The 25,663-nt window shown below is 41.4% G+C and overlaps 1 protein-coding gene across 1 annotated transcript in view; it reads right to left on the bottom strand.

Moving 5' to 3' along the window:
- The window catches only part of LOC117506034 (AP-2 complex subunit alpha-2-like), a 36,123-nt gene extending 11,018 nt beyond the window's left edge, over window positions 1-25,105 (bottom strand). Inside the window, exons 1-2 of the mRNA XM_034165568.1 lie at window positions 24,974-25,105; window positions 24,491-24,828 (exon numbers count right to left, since the gene is read on the bottom strand). Coding sequence (XP_034021459.1) covers window positions 24,491-24,557 — 67 coding nt within the window. The 5' untranslated portion in view covers window positions 24,558-24,828; window positions 24,974-25,105. The remainder of the gene's footprint in view (window positions 1-24,490; window positions 24,829-24,973) is intronic.
- Window positions 25,106-25,663: the final 558 nt, after the last annotated feature.

Raw genomic sequence — 25,663 nt, 5'->3', positions numbered from 1 at the left:
TCACTCCACAGCCACAGCGTTGACTCATGTCAGATGACTGGTTCAGAGAGGTTGAAAAGAAGAATATAGTTGGTACCGTGTTTCTCGATCTCTCTGGTGCTTTTATTATCATTGACCATGATCTGTTATAGGAAAAACTTGTTACAGTTTTGAGCCATCAGCTCTGACTTTACTATATATTTTACATAAAGCTAGTATAGTGATGTATGCAGATGATTCAACCATATATACAACAGCACGCTCACGCAATGAATCAGAAACCGTTTTAAATATGGAACTGCACAATGTAGTTGACTGGGTAACATCTAACAAGCTAGTGTTAAATACAGAAAAGACTAATTGTATGATTATTGGCTCCAGTTGTGTTGTTATGAAAAACCCTGTATTAAACATTAACAGTAATATGATAATAAATCAAGTACATGAGACCAAGCTGCTGGGTGTAACGGTAGATTCAAAATCATCATGGAAAAAACAAACAATATTTTTGTAAAAACGGGCAGGGGTATATCGATTATGAGAAGACATGCAAGGTTTCTAAGTTGTACTACAATGAATTATGCTATTAAAGCATTACTATTAGTATATCTCAGACCTGGGCAAACCACGGCCCGCAGGCCACATCCGGCCCTTTCTGCATCCCTGTCCGGCCCGCGTGAGGCCAATCATAAATTAAAAAATAAATTGAAAAAATAACGATGTTATGCATGAAATACAACTGTGCTGCTTTTATTTTGAAAATACGCTCGCGCCTATTCCGTATGTGTGTGAAGGTGAACAGTGGGATGTGATGCTAGCCAGGTCACCCTCAAAATGTCAGCTCATCCTAAGAAAAGAAAAATCGATAACGAATGTCGTGTTTTCAATAAGACGTGGACTGCCAAGTATTTCTTTACAGAAATTAAAGGTAAAGCCGTGTGCTTAATTTGTGGTACAGAAGCTGCTGTGTTTAAAGATTACAATTTGAATCGCCACTACACGACTAAGCATGAGGATAAATACAGAAATTTGTCAGATGACGAGCGCGCGAGGGAGTCTGCTGCATTGCTCGCAAAACTGCAAGCCCGACAAGGACTTTTTACCAAACTTCACACCACCAGAGATGCAGCCGTCAGGACAAGTTATGTAATCTCTCACACAATCGCCAGAAAAAGTAAAGCGTTTTCTGACGGAGAGTTTGTTAAGGAGTGCTTATTGGACTCTGTTTCACTGATTTGTCCAGAGAAAAAGAACGCATTTGAGAACGTGTCACTCTCCCGACGCACTGTCACGAGGCGGGTGGAGGACATCGCTAGAAACTTGGAGCTTCAGCTGAAGAACAGAGCCGCCGACTTTGACTGTTTTTCTCTGGCATTAGATGAAAGCTGCGATGTACGTGACACCAACCAGCTACAAATTTTTTTAATTGGGATAAGTGTGGACTTTCAAATCACAGAGGAGCTGGCAGCCATGCAGTCAATGAAAGGGACAACCACTGGTCTGGACTTGTTCACAGAGGTAAATGCATGTTTGGACAAATTGGGACTGAAATGGGAAAAGCTAACAGGTGTGACAACGGACAGTTGTCCAAATCTGACAGGGAAGAATGTTGGGCTTCTAAAGAGAATGCAGGATAAAGTGACAGAAATCAACCCTGTGCAGAAATTAACATTTTTACATTGCATTATACATCAGGAAGTTTTATGTAAGACAGTGTTGCAAATTAATCACGTTGTTGATGCTGTAACTAAAATAGTGAACTTCATCAGAGCGAGAGCATTAAATCACAGACAATTTGTTGCACTTCTGGAGGAAAATGAGACTGAACATAGTGAAATAAGCTATCACTGTGCTGTCAGGTGGCTCAGCTTGGGCAAAGTACTGAAATGTGTCTGGGACCTGAAAGACCAGATTCAGGCTTTCTGTGTTAAGAAAAGACATGACATCCCAGAGCTTTCAGATGAAGACTGGGTGGCAGACCTCGGATTTGCCGTGGATGTGACTGCACTTATGAATGAACTAAATGTCAAACTGCAGTGCAAGGGTGCTTTAGTGTATGAGATGTACAGTGCAGTGAAGGCTTTCATGAGAAAGCTGCAGCTTCGCTCGAACCAAGTGAAGGACAACATTCTGACCCACTTGCCAACACTAAAGGAAACCACAAGATCAGCCAATCACCTCCACAAGTACGCAACCATGTTAGAAGCTCTGCATGAAGAGTTTTCAAGGAGATTTCAAGATTTCAAAACTCTTGAAAGTGAAATGCACATGGTTTCTTTTCCCTTCAGCTTTAGTGCTGATAATGCACCAAGTGATGTTCAGATGGAACTCACTGACCTACAGTCTGACATACTTCTGGCAGAGCACTTTAGGTCGGTCTCACTGCTGGACTTTTACTCCTCTCTGAAAAAGGAGAGCTTTCCACACCTGAGGAGACATGCTCAGAGTATCCTAGCCCTCTTTGGCTCTACATTTGTGTGTGAACAGACATTCTCAGTGATGAAGTTCAACAAATCTAAACACAGATCCTCTATCCCTGATGACCACCTCTCAGCTGTTCTGCACATAGCCACTTCTGACATTCAGCCAGATTTCAATGCCCTTGTTGAAGCCCAGAACCGACTGGATTATTCTCACTGAAGAGGTGAAAGGTTGAAAACATTGCAAGATATTGTTTGATGTATTATTGTATGCCTGTATTTGACCTCTACACTACAATTTCACATAGCCTAATTATAAATAGTTACAGAATAGTTTTATTCTCCCAGTTACCAGTACCAGCTATTCAAAATATGCAATTAAGTGCATTTTCCAATGAAAAAAAGTTGAGTAGAATTGTTTTATTTACAATATTTACAGTTATAATGTGAAAAGTTGCCATGTTGGAAGAATTGCAGTAATGGTAAAAATTCAGTTGCCAGAAATTTATTTTATTCTGAAAATGCCTGGTTAAACTAGTCAGATGCTTTTATTGTGAAGCTAAAAGAGCGAACGTGTCATTGTGTGTTTATATATGTGACTTGACTGGATTTCGTGTGGTTCACACCTGTAAGATGTTTCAGACCACGTGTCTTCTGTTTTTCACTCCACCTGTATACTGCAGCTGCGAATTAGTAATTAAATGTGAAATTTTTAGCGTACAACAGTTCTCATTATTAAAAACTTCAGATATTCATGAACTGAATGATACACATTATGTAACTAAGTGCATTTTACAATGGAAGACAGTTGGGCAGAATTAAGCTAAAGATACCATTGGTATGGCCCCTTGACACAATTCAGGTCCCTCATGTGGCCCCTTGTAAAAATTAATTGCCCACCCCTGGTATATCTGGACTAGGGATGGGTATTGATAACATCGATAGATGCCATTATCGATTCTGCTTATCGATCCGATTCCTTATCGATTCCCTTATTGATACCTCTTGTAAATTTTGTACTAAAAGTAGGCTTTACAGGTTTTCTATGTATTTCATTGAGTCTTAAAGTAAATAAATATGAAATTGGTCACTGTATCCTTGAGCTCTGGAAATAAATAAAAATAAACAAAACGGTGTTGCGCTTTTAAGTTATTAATTCCGACTGGACTCTATCGTTCTAACTCGACTCGGCAGAGAGCCGCGCAGCATTTGGAGCTGTGTGAACAGAACGGAGGACGATTCTCGTTTCTTTCTCCCAACAAGACAGGAGTCCCAATTAGTAACTTTAATCCGCACAAAAGTGACTCACGATTTCACATATTCAGGGATGAAAGTGGTTAAAAACAAAAAAAGCTGAAATCCAAAATTACCACCCACACGAAAATGTTTGAATTCTAGATGCTCTGATATGCAATCTGGGATTATTCCAGACAATAAACTGCAGTGAGTGCACCATCCATTTAGTGAGAAGAAAAAAAAAAAAAAAAAAAACACTTTCCTTATTCAAATTCATTCCAGTAGTATTCTGCTCTTACTAGGATGCAGCGGTTTTCTTGTTTGGCAGATAGTTCTGGAGGAAATCACTGGAGAAATTAACACATTGAAAATATGGTTTGACCGAAACAAACTGTCATTAAACTTAAACAAGACAGGGGTGAAGTGGAGGTGTAAGAGTCACTAGGTGTTCACAGGAAACATTTATTTCTGTATGTACGAGGTGTGTTAGAAAAGTATCTGACCTTATTATTTTTTTCAAAAACCATATGGATTTGAATCACGTGTGATTACATCAGACATGCTTGAACCCTCGTGGGCATGCGAGAGTTTTTTCACGCCTGTCGGTTACGTCATTCGCCTGTGGTCAGTCTTTGAGTGAGGAGTCGCCCACCCTCTCGTCAATTTTTTCATTGTTTAGGAATGGCTCAGAGACTGCTGCTTTGTTTGATCAAAATTTTTTCAAAAACTGTAAGGCACAACTGAGTGGACACCATTCGATAAATTCAGCTGGTTTTCAGTAAAAATTTTAACGGCTGATGAGAGATTTTGGTTTGGTAGTGTCGCTTTAAGGACGGCCCACGGTGCCTGACGGCGATCTGCGCTTCGAGGCGGCAGCGTCTCGCCGTTTCAAGTTGACCCAATAAGTCGTCAGAGAACAGAGAACTTTCAGAAGAAGTCGGCATGAGGAGTTTATTCGGACATTCCATTGTTAACGGACATTTTGTAATGAAAGAACGTGCGGGCAGAGTCGCATGTCGGGCCGGGGGTCGCTACAGGAAAAACACCTCCGTTGGAAACCTTAACAGGCAAGTTGGAACATGCCCAAGCTGTTAAACAATTTCTCAGTTACTCACTTGTTGAAAGCCATCAAAAGCCGCCTGAATTTTATAAATGGTTTTCAACACGGAGGTGTTTTTCCTGTCGCGGCGCACACAGAGTTGTTTCCGTGACGACTCGGCGAATTTGCATGCACGTCTTTCATTACAAAATGTCCTTAAACAGTGGAATGTCCGCATAAAGTCCTCATGCCGGCCTCTTCTGAATCTTCTCTGTTCTCTCACGACATCCTGGGTGAATTAAGCCTTAAATTAGGATGTTTTCAGGTCGAAACAGGCCAACGACGGCACCTGGAAGCGCTGCGCCCCGCTCCGTGGGAAGTCCTTACAGCGACAGAAACACCCCATAATCTCTCATCAGCCGTTAAACTTTTCATCGAAAACCAGCTAAATTTCTCGAATAGTGTCCACTCGGATATTCCTCAAAGGTCCAGAAAAAAATTTTGATAAAGCAACGCGCGCCGTCTCGAGCAGCCAAACCCAATTTCAACTTTAGTTTTCGAACTAGGCCCTCAATATGGGGTTTAAAAGACAAATCTTGGTCAATTAATAAGCCGAGGTAGCTGTAAGTTGACACAATTTCTATCTCTGTGCCCTCGGTGCTTTTAATCTTGGGGAGATTTGCGGGTAACCGTTTTGCATTTGAAAAAAGCATTACTTTTGATTTGTCTGGATTTAAAACCAGTTAAAGATTCGTCAAATGAGACTGAATTATATTAAAAGCCGACTGTAAAACTGCAAACGCTTGTTCAACTGTGGCAGAAGAACAATAGATAACTATCATCTGCGTAAAAATGACAAGATGTATTGGATATATTACAGCAGAGATTATTAATATAAATAGAAAATAACAGTGGGCCTAGGACAGATCCTTGGGGAACCCCTTTTGTTATGGGAAGAAACGGAGAGGAAGACCCTGAGAAATGAACGGATTGCATCCTCCCTGATAACTAATTACTAAACCAGCCCAGAGCTTCTTTAGAAAAGCCAATCAGAGAGTCTGTTTAAGAGAATGGCATGATCAATGGTATCGAAGGCCTTTGACAGATCAATAAAAAGTGCAGTGGAATATTTATTTTTTAATAATAATAATTTATATTTTTTAATGCTAACTTTAACATTGAAAATGCTATAGACATGCTAACATGTTAGCATCGGTCCCGTTTTTAAGTTATAAAATACATCTATCAACTGTTTCAGAAGACCATAACAGGTTGGTTGAACATAAAAAAGGTAAGTAATACTCAGCCATATGCTCTTTAGGGTTTTAGCGGGGGAAAATTAAGATAAAGCGAAAGAAAAATAATCAACGAAGCACTGATCGAAGCACTGCTTCTATCTGCGAATCACTGCTTCGATTGGTTCAAGGTTCAAAGCAAAGCCGCGCTGCAGAAAAGTTGATTACAGACCCGCTGCAGGGTCTGTAATCAATGTAGAGAAATCATCATTTTCCTGACAAACACCCCCAAAAACAATGGCCACTCTGAAGGACTGATAAGGGAATCGTTAAGCAAAAAGGTTATTGATGTCGGTGGATCAAATCATTTCTTAACAATACCCGAAAAGAACCGGTTCTCGATACCCATCCCTAATCTGGACTATTGCCCAGCAGTTTGGTCAAATGCTATTGGAAAAATTATAAATAATTACAGATTATTCAAAACAGGGCTGCTCGTATAGCACTTAAGTGCAGTTATAGGACAAATATCATCACAATACATAAAAATTTAGACTAGCTGTTAGTCAAAGACAGACTTTTATATTCACTGAGCATTTTTACTAGAAAGATTATTGTCACTAAGTTACCTTGTATTTTCTTTAGGATTTTTCTTTTAGTTCAGAAAATCATAGATACATCATCAGACATGCTGTGGTGGGAAACTACGCTACCTGTAGCTCGAACTAATGCCATGAAGAATACTGTCATATTTAGGGGTTTGAAGAAATGGAATTTATTACATTAAGCTCACTTCAAATTAATTTTTTTTAAGAACTTGAAAACTGCATTTGTTGACATAATAAGCAATCTGGGTTAAACCTTTAAACATATATAGACAGGTTTTTGTGTACACGAGGTCTGTTAGAAAAGTATCCGACCTTTTTATTTTTTGCAAAAACCATATGGATTTGAATCACGTGTGATTGCATCAGCCAAGCTTGAACCTTCGTGCGCATGCGCAAGTTTTTTCACGCCTGTCGGTTGCGTCATTCGCCTGTGAGCAGGCTTTGTGTGAGCAGTGGTCCACCCCTCTCGTCGGATTTTTATTGTGAATAAATGTCTGAACGATTTGGAGCTTTGCTGCATCAAATTTTTACAGAAACTGTGAGAGACCTCCAGGTGGATACCATTCAGAAAATTCAGATGGCTTTCAGGGACGTTTTTATGGGGATTACGCAGATTAAGGAGTGCTCCAGCCGGTTTAAAGACTGCCCACAGTGTCTGAGAGCACGGCGCACTCCGATCGACAGGCTCAAATCCCCGCTGAAACAACCAGATCATTTCCAACGTGAAAGCTTTGTTGATCCGGGACGTCGTCTGACTTCCACAAAAATGGCAGAAGACGTGGACATCAGTACTTTTTCGGCACATTCCACTGTTACAGGAGTTTTTTTTTTCATGGAAAGAGAAGCGGAGGGATGCGCCACGGAACCGCTCATGGCGCAGCACAAAAGCACCTCCGTGTTGGTCTCACAGGACGGCTTTCAGGTGGTTTTCAGTGGCTTTTCAGTCGTGTGACTATCCGAGAAATTGTGCATGAGCTGGACATGCCAGAACATGTCCTGTGAGGCTTCATCACGGCGTTGCTTTGCACCATGCGGCTCCACCGTGACACGCGGAAGTCCTCCGCTCCTCTTTCCATGACAAAAACTGTAACAGTGAAATGTGCCATTCATTTCCACACTGGACGCTGTGTTGATCCGGGACGTCGTCTGACTTCCACAGGAACTGCGGAAGACGTGGACATCTGCACTTTTTCGGCACATTGAGACAGACGTGCGGAGGAATTCCGCGCGTCGCGGTGGAGCCGCATGGCACAAAGCAACGCCGTGATGAAGCCTCACAGGATATATCCTCGTATATGTGTTTGTGGACTTGTGTGGACCCCAGGAAGAATAGCTGCAGGATCCAAATAAACAAATATATATACATACATACATATACACAGACACACACACACACACACACACGCTCACCTAATCCGCTGTGACAAAAAAACCCCAATGGGGAGGGTTTTTTGAAAATTGGTAGGGGGCGCTATTTCACTGCAACCATGTGCACAACCCCCAAAATATAGAATTTCAGATCTGGCCAAACAACTTTGAAAAGTCTGAGTTTTTGAGCATGGGAAAGGGCCGAAATTGGGGCTTGAAAAGTCGGAATAAATAATAATAGTAATAATAATAAACAGCACAATTACAATAGGGTCCTAGTAGGACTTTTTCCCTACTTGGGCCAGAATAATAAATAAATAAATAAATAATAAACAGCACAATTACAATAGGGTCCTCATAGGACTTTGTCATACTCGGGCCCTAATAATAACAACAACTAGGACAGCAAACAGTCATATACGGGCCCTCATGTCCGGGCCACCCCCTCCCCGGGCCAGTGCAATTTCTGTTTAAGGGCCGACCCTCTTCACACAGTTCAAGTTTCAAGCAAATCAGACAATGCACGAAGGAGTTATGACATGCTGATGGTTCATCCACTAGGGGGCGCTCAGAACACAAACAGAGGGGTCAGGTGAGCACGGGGCCTACCCTCATCACACAAGTGAAGTTTCAAGCCAATCAGGCAAAGCATGAAGGAGTCATGACTGGATGCTCCATGGTGAAGGGTCAAAATGAAGGTGCCATAGCGGCCACACCATTCGACATCTAAACACTTTTGAAAACGTTTGATCTGTATGGCATCTGGGTGATCTGAAAGAAATTTGAAATGAATTGGACAAAATCCCAAGAGGATTTCTCAGAGGATGCCCATGTTCATTCTGAACACACAGAAGTGCTGCAATGATTTAAACTAGGGCTGCCACGACTAGTCACGACTACGTTGACTACTGAAACCATCGACAACTAATTTAGTAATCGACGAGTCATTTGCTTTGAACCTTGAACCAATGCTCTGATCCGCTGCTTCGTTAGATCTTTGCTTTGCTCCTCTTCAGAAGTGGCAACTCCACTTCTTAACCCCTCTCAAAGCCATTAAAATATGTCAATTGTGAGTCACTTTTGTGCGGATTAAAGTGACTAACTGGGGCTCCTGTATTATTGTGAGAAAGAAATGAGAATCGTCCTCCGTTCCATTGTTCCAAACGCTGTGCCACTCTCTACCAAGTCAAGGTAGAAAGAGAGTCTTCTCAGAATTAATAACTTCAAAGCGAATCATCGTTTCAATCAAATGACACCTCTTTCCAAAAGTTGTAATGCAAACAAACTGCAATTAATCAAAATGGTGTTTTTTTTATCTCTATGTCCAGGGATCAAGGAACCAGTGATCAATTTCATATTTATTTACTTTAAGACTCAATAAAATGTTGTTGACACAGAAAAAATGTAAAGCCTACTTGTAGTTTACAGAAAATTCACAAGAGGTATCGATAAGGAATCGGACTGATAAGCGGAATCGATAATGCTATCAATAGATAAAATGCGATAAGCTGTAATTTACGTATGATCCGACTTGTTGACTAATCGCAAAAATAATCACTGACTTGTTGAGTATCAAAATAGTCATTTGTGGCAGTTCTAATTTAAACTTTTAGAGTGATTTAGACTTGTAAAGCTGTCGCTGTGGTTTGATCATCAGACGACTTGAACGACTGATTAATGCGCTGTTTAAACATTTAAAGCACCATCGCTGTCTGTGATCACCACACCGACAGATCACACAGTACTTCATTCAGATCACACCTGATTGCAATCGACTGGAGCTTTTAAAGTTTAAATCGTCACAGCGTTTCATTATTCAGGTCTGATCAGGTCCACTAATCAGAAAGCAATAGCTCAGCGCTTTAAAAGTTTAATTCATCACAGTGTTTCATTATTCAGGTCTGATCAGGTCCACTGATCAGGAAGCAATAGCTTGGCGCTTTAAAAGTTTAAATCTGGCATGCCAGATTTAAACGATCATAAAAGAAGACGGCTCTTCTTCTATGGTGCAGGATGCAGAGGAGAAAAAAACTAAAATGAGAAAAAACATTTTTGAAGCAACATAACAGCTTAAAAAAAAACAAAATAAGTTACACGGTGGACAAAAACGGTATGTAAACAGTTCAAAAGTCAGTAAAAAGTAAGTCCCTTCGGCTGCTCCCTTGTTTGCACTCAGGGTCGCCACAGCAAATCCAAGGTGGATCTGCATGTTGAATTGGCACAGGTTTTGCGCCAGATGCCCTTCCTGATGCAACTCCACAATACATGGAGACTTGTGGCAGGGGTCAAAAGCCAGTAAATTTTTTTTTTTTTTTTGCGCATTTGTTGTGTTTGTGAACGCAAAACTGACTATTAATTATGTGATTTACTGTTTTTGTTTAAGATGAAGACTGAGATGTTTTAATTTTTTTGTGTTCATTTTGTGTAATGTTGTTTCTGTAACAGTTTATAAACACAGAGAAACTGTGACTATTAATACTGTGATTTCCTCCTTTTGACAAAGAGGACAGTGTTTGTGGTTTTATTTTATTATTTTTTTTCATTATTCCATGTGCAGCTGGAGCCCGGAATTAAAACAATTCTGAAACTTTCAAACCATGCTGAATATGCACAGCTTTTGGATTTAGCCTTTCTTATTTCTTGCCTCCTCTCAGTGCCAGAACTCCCAGTAAGGTAGGGAACAACTTTTCCAACTTAATTGGGCGTTGTGTAATTTGAATTGTTCGTTGTTGTGTTGTTACAGCCCAGTCCTAAGCCTACTTGTGCTTATTCTTTACACATTTACTTTAAAAATGCACTATTATTGTTAAAACTTTATCTTTGTGCCAGGAAATTATGTTATTATATTAAATTGCGACTACGCTATGGCGTTCCATATGGCTTGATCGATCTCGATACACTGTCAACTTTAAAAGTAGATCTTGGTTCAAAAAAGGTTGAGCACCCCTGATTTAAATCATCACAGCATTTCATTATTCAGGTCTGATCAGGTCCACTGATCAGAACGCATGGATGCTTAGGAGGGAAAAAAAAAAAAAAAAAAAAGACAGCAATGTGACTCATCTTGTGATCTCATGCAGTACGGCACATGTGGCTTTTGAGTGCATGTTGTGCATCCTGTAGGAGCATGTACACAATAGTTTACAAATATAGCTAAATCTTCATGAAAATTTTATTTAGTTTGTTTGTGATTGGGCTCAAAGACTAGGCTATGCAGCCTAAATCAATTCAAAGCCAGTCTTTTTTCCCCAATGACAGCAAGTCTAGATTAATGAAAAAAGTCACATAATCTTTTCTAAAATCCTGTTTGAACAGCAGAATGTTTATTTTCCAGAAAGAGAAAAATTCTTACTGTGTTTCCTGAGGGCACAGTTCACTTTTCCCGTTTCTTTTATCTTTCAGGTGTGTTGATGAAGCCAGCAACAATTCCACGGATTCTTGTCCTTATCAGACTTTTTCAAACCGTCTTTCTCGCCAACGTCTCTCTGTCTGACGTCGGTCCGTGACAGACATGCTGCACAAATCTTTTAAAATCTTTAGCGCTCTAAAGGTTTGCAATGTCCACATGCTACCTTTAGCTTAAGCTTCATGCAAAAGACACACAGCGTCGCCGCAGCAACCAACCAGTCTCACTTTACAACAACTGTCGCAACAGCCAGGCTTTTTTTTTTCTCCGAGGACACTGATTTGTATCAGTGTCCGCGGACTGCCACGGTCTCATAAAACTTGCACGATGTCGTTAAAAAAAAGAACACTTTGCGATAGACATTTTAAAAACTCAGTGACAATCATGATTACAGAGTAAAACACTAACACCTCCCCCCCATGATGAAATCCGTGGAATTTCGTGGATCCACGGATTTTTCACAGCCCTGCATTTCTTTCAGACGGCAAGAATTTACAAAAAGACGGAAAACCATCCAAAGACGGCGAATAGGCATCCCTGAGAAAGCAACAGCTTCACGCTTTAAAAGTTTAAAGAATCACAACACTTCATTCACGGCAGCGTTTCCCACAGCCAGTCCACTCATCAGCATTCTCTACACAATGAAAATGGTCCACCAAGATAAAAAACAAAAATAAAATAATGTTTTATTACTCTTTTTCTGATGCACACCACTGTGCAGTACCGACCCCAACCACTGGGTGGAAACGGGGCTGTCGGCAAACACTGGATAATTGCCAAGGTGTAACAGCTGCATTAATTTATTAGATGTGTGGCAGAGTTTTAATACAGTCTGCATACGCAGGTTAAATTGTCAAGGTGTGACAGGGCCTTTAATTCACTGCATCCAGTCACTGCCTTTGCTCAGAGTCTGAAAATAAACTTCAAACTGCAATTCACATGAGGCACCCCTGGCAAATCACAAAGCAGTTTGTCAGACACGTGTGTTGAAAACGATGAAAACCCTCTGACATCGTACAAACAGTTCCTGGTCAACTTCAGTGCTAAAATAAAGAATTCAATTCAAACCCTATTAAAAAAAATAATTCTGATGCAGACAGCAGAATGCTGTTCAAATAGCATTTCTGCTTCTCCTGGACAAATACACAACATTAGTATTAGAGCATTGCTGTCCTCTGTGATACAGTGAAAAGGCCAAAGGAGCAGAGACCTGCTTGTTAATCCATCTGTGCCAGGTGCAGGAGTCCTGATGCAAACACTGCCCAAGTGACTGCTGAGTTGGAATTTAATAAGCATTTGGCATCATTTTACATCATTGTGTCTGTGTTCTTTTCCTTTTGCACATTTTATATATGTCTCCATTTCAATGTTCCTGGCCCAGTGGGGGCCCTCGGTCTTGTGGCACACCAGGACTGTACTACTATCAGGGGAACACTGCACTGTATACTAATTCTCAACTGCTTACAGATTTTATGCTGGATAAAAAGCAGGGAAACGACTTATAAAAAGGTACTGTTCATAAACAATATGTAGATAGGTCTTGTGAGTTTGAAGTCTGGAGTTCAAATCCTCTCCAAGCCGCAATATAAACACTTTCAATTACAATGAAAAATTAATCTGTGCCTTTTTATAATTGTCATGTTGTAGTTTCACTACAGTTGATGATGTCAAAGAACTGTAGTCACAGCAACATGGACTAGTTCACATGCACGCATGCACAGACAGACAGACAGGCACACACACACACACACAGTGTTCAATTTGGGTGGTGTCAGTTATTTAGGGGCCAAGCAGTTAGTCAACTTGGTTCCACAACAGAAGGTTCCCAGTTCAAGACCACCATCAAGGCCCATTCTCCATATAATGTTGAGATGTGTCAGGAAGGGCATCCAGCGTAAAACTTGTGCCAAATCAACAAGGAAGTCCAAATCAGAACTGCTGGTTTTAGAATTCATCATAGTACAGAAACAGCATTAGTGAAGGTTACAAATGATCTTCTTATGGCTTCGGACAGTGGACTTATCTCTGTGCTTGTTCTGTTGGACCTCAGTGCTGCTTTTGATACTGTTGACCATAAAATTTTATTACAGAGATTAGAGCATGTCATAGGTATTAAAGGCATTGCGCTGCGGTGGTTTGAATCATATTTGTCTAATAGATTACAGTTTGTTCATGTAAATGGGGAATCTTCTTCACAGACTAAAGTTAATTATGGAGTTCCACAAGGTTCTGTGCTAGGACCAATTTTATTCACTTTATACATGCTTCCCTTAGGCAGTATTATTAGACGGTATTGCTTAAATTTTCATTGTTACGCAGATGATACCCAGCTTTATCTATCCATGAAGCCAGAGGATACGCACCAATTAGCTAAACTGCAGGATTGTCTTACAGACATAAAGACATGGATGACCTCTAATTTCCTGCTTTTAAACTCAGATAAAACTGAAGTTATTGTACTTGGCCCCACAAATCTTAGAAGCATGGTGTCTAACCAGATCGTTACTCTGGATGGCATTTCCCTGATCTCTAGTAATACTGTGAGAAATCTTGGAGTTATTTTTGATCAGGATATGTCATTCAAAGCGCATATTAAACAAATACGTAGGACTGCCTTTTTGCATTTACGCAATATCTCTAAAATCAGAAAGGTCTTGTCTCAGAGTGATGCTGAAAAACTAATTCATGCATTTGTTTCCTCTAGGCTGGACTATTGTAATTCATTATTATCAGGTTGTCCTAAAAGTTCCCTAAAAAGCCTTCAGTTGGTTCAGAATGCTGCAGCTAGAGTACTGACGGGGACTAGCAGGAGAGAGCATATCTCACCCGTGTTGGCCTCCCTTCATTGGCTTCCTGTTAATGCTAGAATAGAATTTAAAATTCTTCTTCTTACTTATAAGGTTTTGAATAATCAGGTCCCATCTTATCTTAGGGACCTCATAGTACCATATTACCCCATTAGAGCGCTTCGCTCTCAGACTGCGGGCTTACTTGTAGTTCCTAGGGTTTGTAAGAGTAGAATGGGAGGCAGAGCCTTCAGCTTTCAGGCTCCTCTCCTGTGGAACCAGCTCCCAATTCAGATCAGGGAGACAGATACCCTCTCTACTTTTAAGATTAGGCTTAAAACTTTCCTTTTCGCTAAGGCTTATAGTTAGGGCTGGATCGGGTGACCCTGGACCATCCCTTGGTTATGTTGCTTTAGACGTAGACTGTGTTTCATAATTATTGTATGGCCTTGCCTTGCAATGTGGAGCGCCTTGGGGCAACTGTTTGTTGTGATTTGGCGCTATACAAGAAAAAAGTTGATTGATTGATTGATCTAGAGAGGTGAAGGTAAAACTAAAAACTAAAACAAAAGGGGGGAGAAGCCAAAGGAACTGACCATTTCCAAAGGCAGGAATTTTATATATGCTAGACTCATTACATTAAACTACAATCTAGGGATGTCCCGATCAGGTTTTTTTGGCCCCGATCCGATTCCAAGTCATCTGATTTTGAGAATCTGCCGATACAGAGTCACGATCCGATACTTTAAAAAACTGAATGAACAAATGCTAAATATATAATATTTTCATTTTAATCACATTATTATTTATCACTTAAACAGTGCACTTCTCCTTGAGGTAGCTTGAACAATCAAGTAATAATCTACCAGACTTAAAAAAAAAAAAATGTACAAATTTCCATGTTATTTTATTTGTCTAAAAATAAATGTCCAAGGTTCCGTATGTTAAACAAGAAATTATCTAATCTGAAATAACAGGTGGTTTTAATTTACAGATGAAAGGTTTCTAAAGAACCATTTATTGATTCAGCTATTGGCGACCCCTAACGGCAACAGCCGAAAGACAGCAGAAGAATTACAAGTGTTCTAAACTTTTTGAAACAGTAATCAGAAATTCTGAGGTAACAACAACAAAAAACATTTCCAAGGATTTTTCTTCAGAAAACTGCTCTATAAATGAACAGTCCCGTGACACATTTCAGTTTTGTACAGATCAGTGGTTTCTGCCACTAGTCTTCCTCGTTTTAGCCCGACGCATCGTTCCTCTTAGACAGTGCGAAGCTACGTCACAGCTCAGAGCGTCGAAAGTTGGATTGGGATGAACTTGTGTTTTTTTCTTTTGTTCAATAAAAGAAATAATAATAATAAATAATAATTTAAAAAAAAGATTGCACTGAACTTTGACCATGTCAGCCTGCCAACAAGCGGCAATACACACTCCCATCAGAAGCATCGCTTTAGTTCGGCTTTTGACGCAACGCTTCAGACGCCTCTAAAAAGCAATGCGTCTCATTGAAATTAATGCTTTTTAGACCGATTCTTGATGCCTCCAACGCGTGAAAGGCCCATTAATGTGCAATAATGAGCTTGAAATAGCGCTGATCAAAATAATGAGGATAAAATCTATATCGGATTCCTGATCGGGATGCAACGTCCGATTTCGATCAAGTCTGAAATCACATGATCAGGCCCGATTTACAATCACGTGATCGCAGCAGGACATCCCTACCACAATGTTTCAATTTTCATATTTTAATCATTACAGCATCAAAAAAAAAAATAAAAAAATAAAAAAGTGTATCTCAAAATATTACGTTTTGTAAGATCAGTTATTTATTTTTTTAAAAAAGGGGTTATAAAAGAAAAATGTTGAACTTCTAAGAATTATGCTCATTCTCACTAGGGATGTCCCGATCCGATCACGTGATCGGAAATCGGGCCCAATCACGTGGTTTCAGACTTGATTGAAATGGGACGTTGCATCCCGATCAGGAATCCGATATAGATTTTATCCTCATTATTTTGATCAGCACTATTTCAGGCTCATTATTGCAGATTAATGGGCCTTTCACACGTCAGAAGCGTCAGAGGCGTGAGACGCGCTGCTTTTCAGATGAGTCAGAAGCGTCGCTTTAGCTCGGCTTTTGACGCAACACTTCTGACAGGAGCGTGCATTGCCGCTTGTCGGCAGGCTGACGCAGTCAAAGTTCAACCCAATCATATTTTTTTTTTTTTATTGAGCAAAAGAAAAAACATGAGTTCAACCGGACATTCTCACACACGCGTGCGGCTGAAACCGATTCTAGAGGAGAAAAAGAAACATGAGTTGCGCAGTGAATTTGGGAAGACGAGATGGAATTGTAACCCGGACAGAGGTGGGGGGAGTTACGCGTGCAAAGTTTCTTTCGCAGAACTGCTGGTTTGTGTGTTTACGCGCTCAGCCTGACGCCTCAATGGAACGACAAGAGGATGATGGACACTTTCCCACCGAAACTCTTGCTCAGTCATCCTTCCGTGCGCAGCAGGGACCCGGTGCTGAGCAAGTCCTCAGGACGACGATCAGTCATCTGATTAACAAAAAGAAAAAAACAAATTGTCCTGTGATCGTCTGTCTGCAAAACGGAGCGAGAGATGGTGTGTGCACGAGCAACGTGCACGCTCATCACATTGAGGAGCGCGTCTTAAAGAGCTTCCGTCTTCATTCACGTTCACTGCGCTGCTCTGAACTTGTTGAACACTGATAAAGCATCAGAGGGACACAGGACTGTCAGGACGCTTTTTTTTTTCTTTACTTTTCAAGTTGACTTTTGAACTTTCGACACTCTGAGCTGTGACATAGCGTCCAATAGGAACGACGCATTGGGCCAAAACATGGAAGACTAGTGGCAGAAACCACTGATCTGTACAAATGGTAAATGGACTGCATTTATATAGTGCTTTTCCATCTGCATCAGACGCTCAAAGCGCTTTACAATTATGCCTCACATTCACCCCGATGTCAGGGTGCTGCCATACAAGGTGCTCACTACACATCGGGAGCAATAGGGGATTAAAGACCTTGCCCAAGGGCACTTAGTGATTTTCCAGTCAGGCTGGGATTTGAACCACAGATCAGTGCAGAAACCACATGTCTGAAGAAAAATCCTTGGAAATGTTTTTTGTTGTTGTTGTTTGTTACCTCAACATTTCTGATTACTGTTAAAAAAAAAAGTTTAGAACACTTGTAATTAAAATAGCTAAATCAATAAATGGTTCTTTAGAAACCTTTCATCTGTAAATTAAAACCACCTGTTATTTCAGATTAATTTCTTGTTTAACATAAGAAACCTCATTTATTTTTAGACAAATAAAACAACATGGAAATTTGTACATTTTTAAGTCTGGTAGATTATTACTTGATTGTTCAAGCTACCTCAAGGAGAAGTGCACTGTTTAAGTGATAAATAATAAAATAAGGTGATTAAAATGAAAATATTATATATTTAGCATTTGTTCATTGTGCATTCAGTTTTTTAAAGTATCGGATCGGGACTCGGTATCGGCAAATACTCAAAATCAGATGACTCGGAATCGGATCGGGGCCAAAAAAAACCTGATCGGGACATCCCTAATTCTCACACACACACACACACACACACACACACTTCTTGGTTGTGGCTCCTTTTGAATTGATTCCTCCATCAGTGCAGCGTGGAGGTGATGAAAAAGCTTGTGGACCTGCTGAGGTGTCCTGGAAGTCCAGGATGCTTTGACAGCAGCCTTCCTGTCATCTGGATTGTTGGTTTGGTGTCTCTCATTGTCCTTGACAATATGCCATAGATTTATTGCCGGGTTCAGGTCACACCAGGTGGCTGGCCAATCAAGTATCATGCTCAGCGAAACAGTTCCTTGTAGTTTTGGCAGTATGAAGAGGTGCCAAGTCCTGCTGGAAAAGAAAATCAGCATCTCCATAAAGATTGTCAGTCGATGGAAGCATGGCATGCTCTAAAATCTCCTGGTGGCTGGCTGGGTTGAATTGGACTTGACAAAACACAGAGGACCAAGACCAGCAGATGGCATGGTGTCCCAAACTACCACCAACTGGAAATTTCACACTGAACTTCAAGCAGCTTGGATTCTGTGTCTCTCTACTTTCCCTGCAGACTCTGAAACCTTGACTTCCAAATGAAATGCAAAGCTTACTTTCATCTAAAAAGATGTTGGACTATTGAGTTCTTTTTTTTTTCCTTAGCCCAGGTAAGACACCTCTGGCACAGTATCTGGTTCAGGAGTGGCTGATCAAACACTTGTGGTCCATTTCCTGGACATGTCTGTGCGTGATGACTCTTCATGCACTGACTCCAGCTTCAGTCCACTCCTTGTGAAAGTCCCTCAGGTTCTTGAATATCCTTTCAAAGCTAAGGTTATCCCTGTTGCTTGGGTGTCTTTCCTGACCACACTCTTCCCCTCAAGTCAACTTCCCACGAATATGCTTTGATCCAGCACTTTTTTTTTGCCAGCTTGCACTCGGCCGAGACGGACGCACTTTTCTCTTCTCCCTCCCTCCTTATCTTTCCTGCTTCTGTGGCATGTTGTCTGTGAGGCTGCAGCTTTGCTCTTCTGGAAAACGACAAAAATGGATCTGTTAAAGTGGTCTCTGAACGCAATTGACACTATTTTTTCTACAAGACATTCGGGGGAGGAGGACCCGACCTGTCCTGCCGGGACGCATGAGACGGGTTACGTGATGGACTCGTGGAGGAGATGGCAGGTCATGTGCCTTTACATGCTTTCTGGGGAGGACGTCGAAGATGTGTACATATTCGGCTTGGTGGTGACCGGCTTTCTGATGTGTGGAGCGGGCACTATGCTGGTCTACCAAAAAAATCAAGAAAGTGAAAGCAGCTTTGATTGGTTCTTCCAGGCTGCCCTACATGATTGATCTGATTGGGAAGGCAGTGGCTGCGCAGTCGGCGGGGGTTAACCGCGCGTTGGAAACATCTCAAGCAGAATTGCAGCCCTGGAAACCTGCTCTGACCGTCTGTGAAGACCACATTCTACATTCAGATGCATTGAGAGCCACTCTGTTCTCAGAACTGTGGAATCTTTCAGGCGTCTGCTAATCTGGCTATTTATTTGGCTTCCCCAAATACAGCTGCACTTCAAGATCGCTGTGATAAAACCTCCTCAGAAGATCAACACTTAAGCCTCGCTCCCTGGTCTTCCCCCCTCCCCTCAGCTTCTCCAGCTCTGACGTTGACTGTGTTAGAACTGTTCAGGACTGCTCAGACTGCGCAGAGCTGCCCCCTCCCCCTCCAGGATTGTCGGACAAGGCCGTTGACGGCGCCAAACAGGCTGCCTCCGGAGTGTTCTGATAAACTGGACCTTTTCAAATCTCGGTTGTCGTCCTGTGTCCTTGTTTTTGTCTGTGTGATTATTGTTTTTCTGTGCTGATGGGGATTTTTTTCCTCATTGCCGCTTTTTTTTTCTCCTTTTCCCTCGTGTGTTGTTTTCATATATATGTTTTATGTACCGGGCCGGCCTATGTGTTGTGTGTTGTGTGTGTGTCGTTTGTTATGGGTCGGTGTTGGTTTGCTCAGCCCTGCTGTTGACCAAGGCAGGAATGCACATCTGGAGCTGGTCCCCGGGTGCCTAATGGCGACTTCTGCTCCTACTGGCAATTAGGATGGGTTAAATGCAGTAGACACATTTCATTGTGCAGGGAACATGTTCTTCTGTGCATATGACAATAAAATTTCTTTGAATCCTTTGAACAACCTTTCAGCAATGAGCTTCGGTGGGTGACCTTCCTTGTGAAGGATGTCAAAGGGTGTCTTCTGGACAACTGTTAAGTCAACAGTCTTCTCCATGATAGTTAGTACTGAACCAGACAGAGATTTACAGTATTTATACTGCAGAAATAGAGTTACTCAAACTTGAAATTAAATACTCTAATGGGTTGCCGTGGAGCCATGTCACTTCCGGCAAAGTGGCCAATCCAAAGGCGAGAATTCGTACTTCCACGACTGGCCGACTGATGAAAACCACCTCGGTCTGCATTGATTGTCTATTGAAATCAGCTGGTTTTGTTTTCTCTCTAACTTGCTTCTAACAGCGCTCACTGCCTGAAACTATGAGATTTATACAACAAGTTGACCTGAAATTAACAATTGTACGTTAAATTGAGTTTGACAAGTCTGGCCCTTTTGAAAAGTGACCAAATTACATGAAAATTCAGTAAGGTATATCTTCTATTATACAACAGAAGTTATTATATGGTACGTGATTTTGCCAACTTCTGATTGGTCCATTGGCCACTTTCTGAGCTGTACCTCATGCCGAGTTCACCGCTGGTGGAGCCGAGTACACCTCGCGTGCAGCGTAGTGCTAGCCAATCAAGCGACGCCTTCTATCGATAACGACCTATCAGATAACGCGATACAACGCCTACTTTGGCCCGCTTTGAGTTGCGCCGTGCGTCATGATGACGCAGTGTACACAATGCAGTAAAAACTAAGGGCACAGAAAAAAAACGCTGCTGGCTACAACAGCTCCTTGGTTTTCTCTCACAAATGTTTAAATACAGTCCATAAAAATCCTGCTCACAGACTGATTGACAGAAACAGGACATGTCCACATCAAGTATCGGTTCGTGCGCACGCGCATCTCACACGCGCATCTCGCGGTCAAAGTAGGAAAGATAAACTATAACAGAACTCAGAGTGCAGACCTGCAGCTCAGCACAAATATAAACTAGAAGATAAATCAGAGTGCACAGTCTGTCTGCAGCCAAACTGCACTCTGATTCCTCTGTGCAGAGAACCTGCAGGCTGCGTTCTCACCTTCTCTCTGCCTCCTGCTGCACCTGACACAGACATTCCTGCTTCGTCATGACACCACAGGAAGCTCGAGGCAGCCCCAGTGTGAAAAGGGCTTTAGAGATTGTGCTCATGAAGTATTTTGGACCTGGCGGTGCAGTATGACAGTAATAATAAAGAGCTGAAGCTTGAGATTGATTTTTCAGTTTTAGTGTGTTTGACAAACTCCCAATTTTCTTGTTTACCATATAATAAAACAGTTATAAACTTTAATTTCGGTGTACCCGTGATTATGCAGACCTGGTCAGGATGAGGTTCACCTCGGCCAGGGTCTCGGTGCACCCAGGATGGGGTTCACCATCCTGACCAGGTCCGCATAATCACGGGTACACCTCATCAAAAGTCTATAATTGTATAATATTGTTTACTAAAGTACAGACGGTTGCCCAGTTCCGGATCACCTTTTTTCAAGTCCCACTATACGGAGCCGTAATGCAACTGAATGTCCTTTATTGTGTATTGTTGTATTGGACATTTGGATGTTATTTAGCTGAAAAAGTCTGGGTGGAGTAGCGCCTCTACTTAAAGTGAAGCCACATTATGTGTGGTGCAAACATTCGCCAGAAATGGATCACTTCTGCCAGTTCTGGATCACGACACTCTGCCTCACTTTGGGTTCATTCCTAGCATCTGGCTGGAGTCCTTCTAATGCAGAATGATACACACTGTGCCCGAGAATGTGTTTTGAACACAAAATGATATAAATTACACTTATTAAATGAGAATTTACTTTGTTTCAAAAAGCGCCGTTATACGTTTTTACGAGCAAAAAATTAAGTGTGGAGGTGAGATTTCTCCCGAATTAAAAAGTAAAAGCCCCCACATTCATGTCCATTCGTGATGTTGAGATGACCCCCAAAGTCCACATGACTCACAACTACAGACACGAGGCTGCTGCTTCAGTGATCCACAACCGGCACATTTTTGTGTCAGAGATAAATGTGCACAGCAATTAAACAGCAAACATAACACACTGACATTTTCTACCCAAGTAAGTATTTTCCCACTCTAGAACCAAAAACACCGAACGGCTAACTCACCTTTGCTACGTTTTAGAGATCGTTACTTTAAAACTTGCAGGAATGAGTGAGTCAGAAAAAGCGCGCACACCACAGACACCGGGATGTTTTGATTCCTCTACTGATCACAAGGACGGCTGGATCCGGTCAAGCTTGTGGTCGTTTGTAGACAAAACATCAATCATTCCATTGGTACCAAGTATTAGCTTATTCGTGCTGATTACGAGAAACGGCGACACAAAAACTACAGCAGTGATCCAGAACTGGGCAAGTGACTGTATATCTTTAAAAAAAAAAAAAAAGAGAGAGAGAGAGAGAAATAGTAGAGCGACTTAGGTGTCTGGTCTTGAGAACCAGGGATGGTAGCTTAAAAAGCTTTTTTTATCCCATGGGAACTCTTCCTATCCACCTAAGTGGCTCAAGAATATGGACAGCATGTATATAAGTGATATTTACACAATCAGGGCAGAAATCAGCATATACAAGAAATACAGGGACTACATAATATTATAGGAGTTAGTTTCTGAAACCTAAATGTTCATACAGGAGAAGATTGTAGTATACATGTACAACCCCTGGCAATAATTATGGAATCACCGGCCTCAGGATGTTCATTCAGTTGTTTAATTTTGTAGAAAAAAAAGCAGATCACAGACATGACACAAAACTAAAGTCATTTCAAATGGCAACTTTCTGGCTTTAAGAAACACTATAAGAAATCAGGAAAAAAAATTGTGGCAGTCAGTAACGGTTACTTTTTTAGACCAAGCAGAGGGAAAAAAATATGGAATCACTCAATTCTGAGGAAAACATTATGGAATCATGAAAAACAAAAGAACGCTCCAACACATCACTAGTATTTTATTGCACCACCTCTGGCTTTTATAACAGCTTGCAGTTTCTGAGGCATGGACTTAATGAGTGACAAACAGTAATCTTAATCAATCTGGCTCCAACTGTCTCTGATTGCTGTTGCCAGATCAGCTTTGCAGGTTGGAGCCTTGTCATGGACCATTTTCTTCAACTTCCACCAAAGATTTTCAATTGGATTAAGATCCGGACTATTTGCAGGCCATGACATTGACCCTATGTGTCTTTTTGCAAGGAATGTTTTCACAGTTTTTGCTCTATGGCAAGATGCATTATCATCTTGAAAAATGATTTCATCATCCCCAAACATCCTTTCAATTGATGGGATAAGAAAAGTGTCCAAAATATCAACGTAAACTTGTGCATTTATTGATGATGTAATGACAGCCATCTCCCCACTGCCTTTACCTGACATGCAGCCCCATATCATCAATGACTGTGGAAATTTACATGTTCTCTTCAGGCAGTCATCTTTATAAATGTCATTGGAACGGCACCAAACAAAAGTTCCAGCATCATCACCTTGTCCAATGCAGATTCGAGGTTCATCACTGAATATGATTTTAATCCAGTCATCCACAGTCCACAATTGCTTTTCCTTAGCCCATTGTAACCTTGTTTTTTTCTGTTTAGGTGTTAATGATGGCTTTTGTTTAGCTTTTCTGTATGTAAATCCCATTTCCTTTAGGCGGTTTCTTACAGTTCGGTCACAGACGTTGACTCCAGTTTCCTCCCATTCATTCCTCATTTGTTTTGTTGTGCATTTTCGATTTTTGAGACATATTGCTTTAAGTTTTCTGTCTTGACGCATTGATGTCTTCCTTGGTCTACCAGTATGTTTGCCTTTAATAACCTTCCCATGTTGTTTGTATTTGGTCCAGAGTTTAGACACAGCTGACTGTGAACAACCAACATCTTTTGCAACATTGCGTGATGATTTACCCTCTTTTAAGAGTTTGATAATCCTCTCCTTTGTTTCAATTGACATCTCTTGTGTTGGAGCCATGATTCATGTCAGTCCACTTGGTGCAACAGCTCTCCAAGGTGTGATCTCTCCTTTTTAGATACAGACTAACGAGCAGATCTGATTTGATGCAGGTGTTAGTTTTGGGGATGAAGATTTACAGGGTGATTCCATAATTTATTCCTCAGAATTGAGTGAGTCCATATTTTTTTCCCTCTGCTTGATCTAAAAAAGTAACCGTTACTGACTGCCACAATTTTTTTTCCTGATTTCTTATAGTGTTTCTTAAAGCCAGAAAGTTGCCATTTGAAATGACTTTAGTTTTGTGTCATGTCTGTGATATGCTTTTTTTCTACAAAATTAAACAACTGAATGAACATCCACCGAGGCCGGTGATTCCATAATTTTTGCCAGGGGTTGTATTTGTACTGAGCTCGGCGATATTTTCATCGGCCAGAAATGGCCACCAGGGGGCGCTCGGTGTAAAGTCCGTGGCAACCCATAGTCTGAGATATGGGCTACTTTTCGATGTTTTTGGTGTAATGATCAAAATAATGCGATAAATGTTTAAAACATTTTCGTTTATATAAAATAAGCCAAGAATATAGAACATTTTCATGATAAATCTTTTTTCCTCAGATTCACTTGTATATTATTCAGTGAGGTTCACTAAAGCTAAACCCAAAAGGCAAAATGTTACTTACAATTTCTGATGTCCGAAATGAACACAGCCAGTCCCCGCATGCCATCGCCTTTCGACACAGCCGGCATGATCGCAGCCTTCAGTCCACACGGATCCTAAAGAACTCACACGGCTCCAGTCCAGACTCCGGCCTAAGAACTCCTGAGGTCCTGAGAGGAACCCGGTGATCTGCAGCAAACGGCTTCGATGCGGCTCGCTGACAAGTCACCGCCGCCTGCGTGAAGTGGGGAGTTTAGTTAACGCTATCCCAGGATTCCATTCAAACAAAATGCTCTTCCTCCCAGTCTGACGGATGTTCAAGGTGGCGGCGCTGCAGTGTGTGTGTGGTTCAGGTGTGTGCTGATATAAAAACAAACAAACAACAACAATATTAGACACGATGACGTTAGTTCGATGACCGAACTGAAAGGCTAGCTTCACAGCCAGCTAGCTAGCTAGTTAGCTAGCTGGCTGGCTCTATCTAGAGCGCCAAATACCGCCATACATCACTGCCGGAGCCCGGTGATCCACACAGCCGCCGCCCTGCTCACCCGCAGTGTGCAGCAGGACACCGCGCCGAAAAACGCCCACGAATCCGGTAAAATATTTCGTCCGGTGTAATTGATGTCCGTCCGGACGAGGCTCGTGACAGCAGCAGCGTGAACGCGAGAGACGGCGTGCACGCGTACGCTGCTTTCCCCTGGCACAGCTCGTCCTGATTGGTCCAGAGCTTGATACGTAACGACACGTCAGCGAGACACACACACACACACACACACACACACACACACACACACACACACACACACACACACACACACACACACACACACACACACACACACACACACACACACACACACACACACACACACACACACACACAATAGAATTATTGCCCACGTTTATGCTCAGCGACTAAAGAATAACTCAGATGAAATAATAAAAATGGCTTTATGGCCAAGCGTCATGTTGGTTCTAATGGCGCACTGATGCTTTTCCTGGATTTTTACAAGCTATTTGAGTCAATAGAGCATCCGTTTATTATACAAACCCTACAAATCCTAGGTTTTAGAAACAATTTCATTAATATTATTGCCATGTTCTGTAAAGACATAACCAGCTCAGTTATTTTGTATCCCACAATGTCTAAAAGGCGTAGGTGTAGGAGGTGGGGTCTATTTGGTGGGGGCGG

The sequence above is a fragment of the Thalassophryne amazonica genome, unplaced genomic scaffold, assembly GCF_902500255.1.
Source record: "Thalassophryne amazonica unplaced genomic scaffold, fThaAma1.1, whole genome shotgun sequence".
NCBI lineage: Eukaryota > Metazoa > Chordata > Actinopteri > Batrachoidiformes > Batrachoididae > Thalassophryne > Thalassophryne amazonica.
This window is presented reverse-complemented; position numbering and strand designations above follow the sequence as displayed.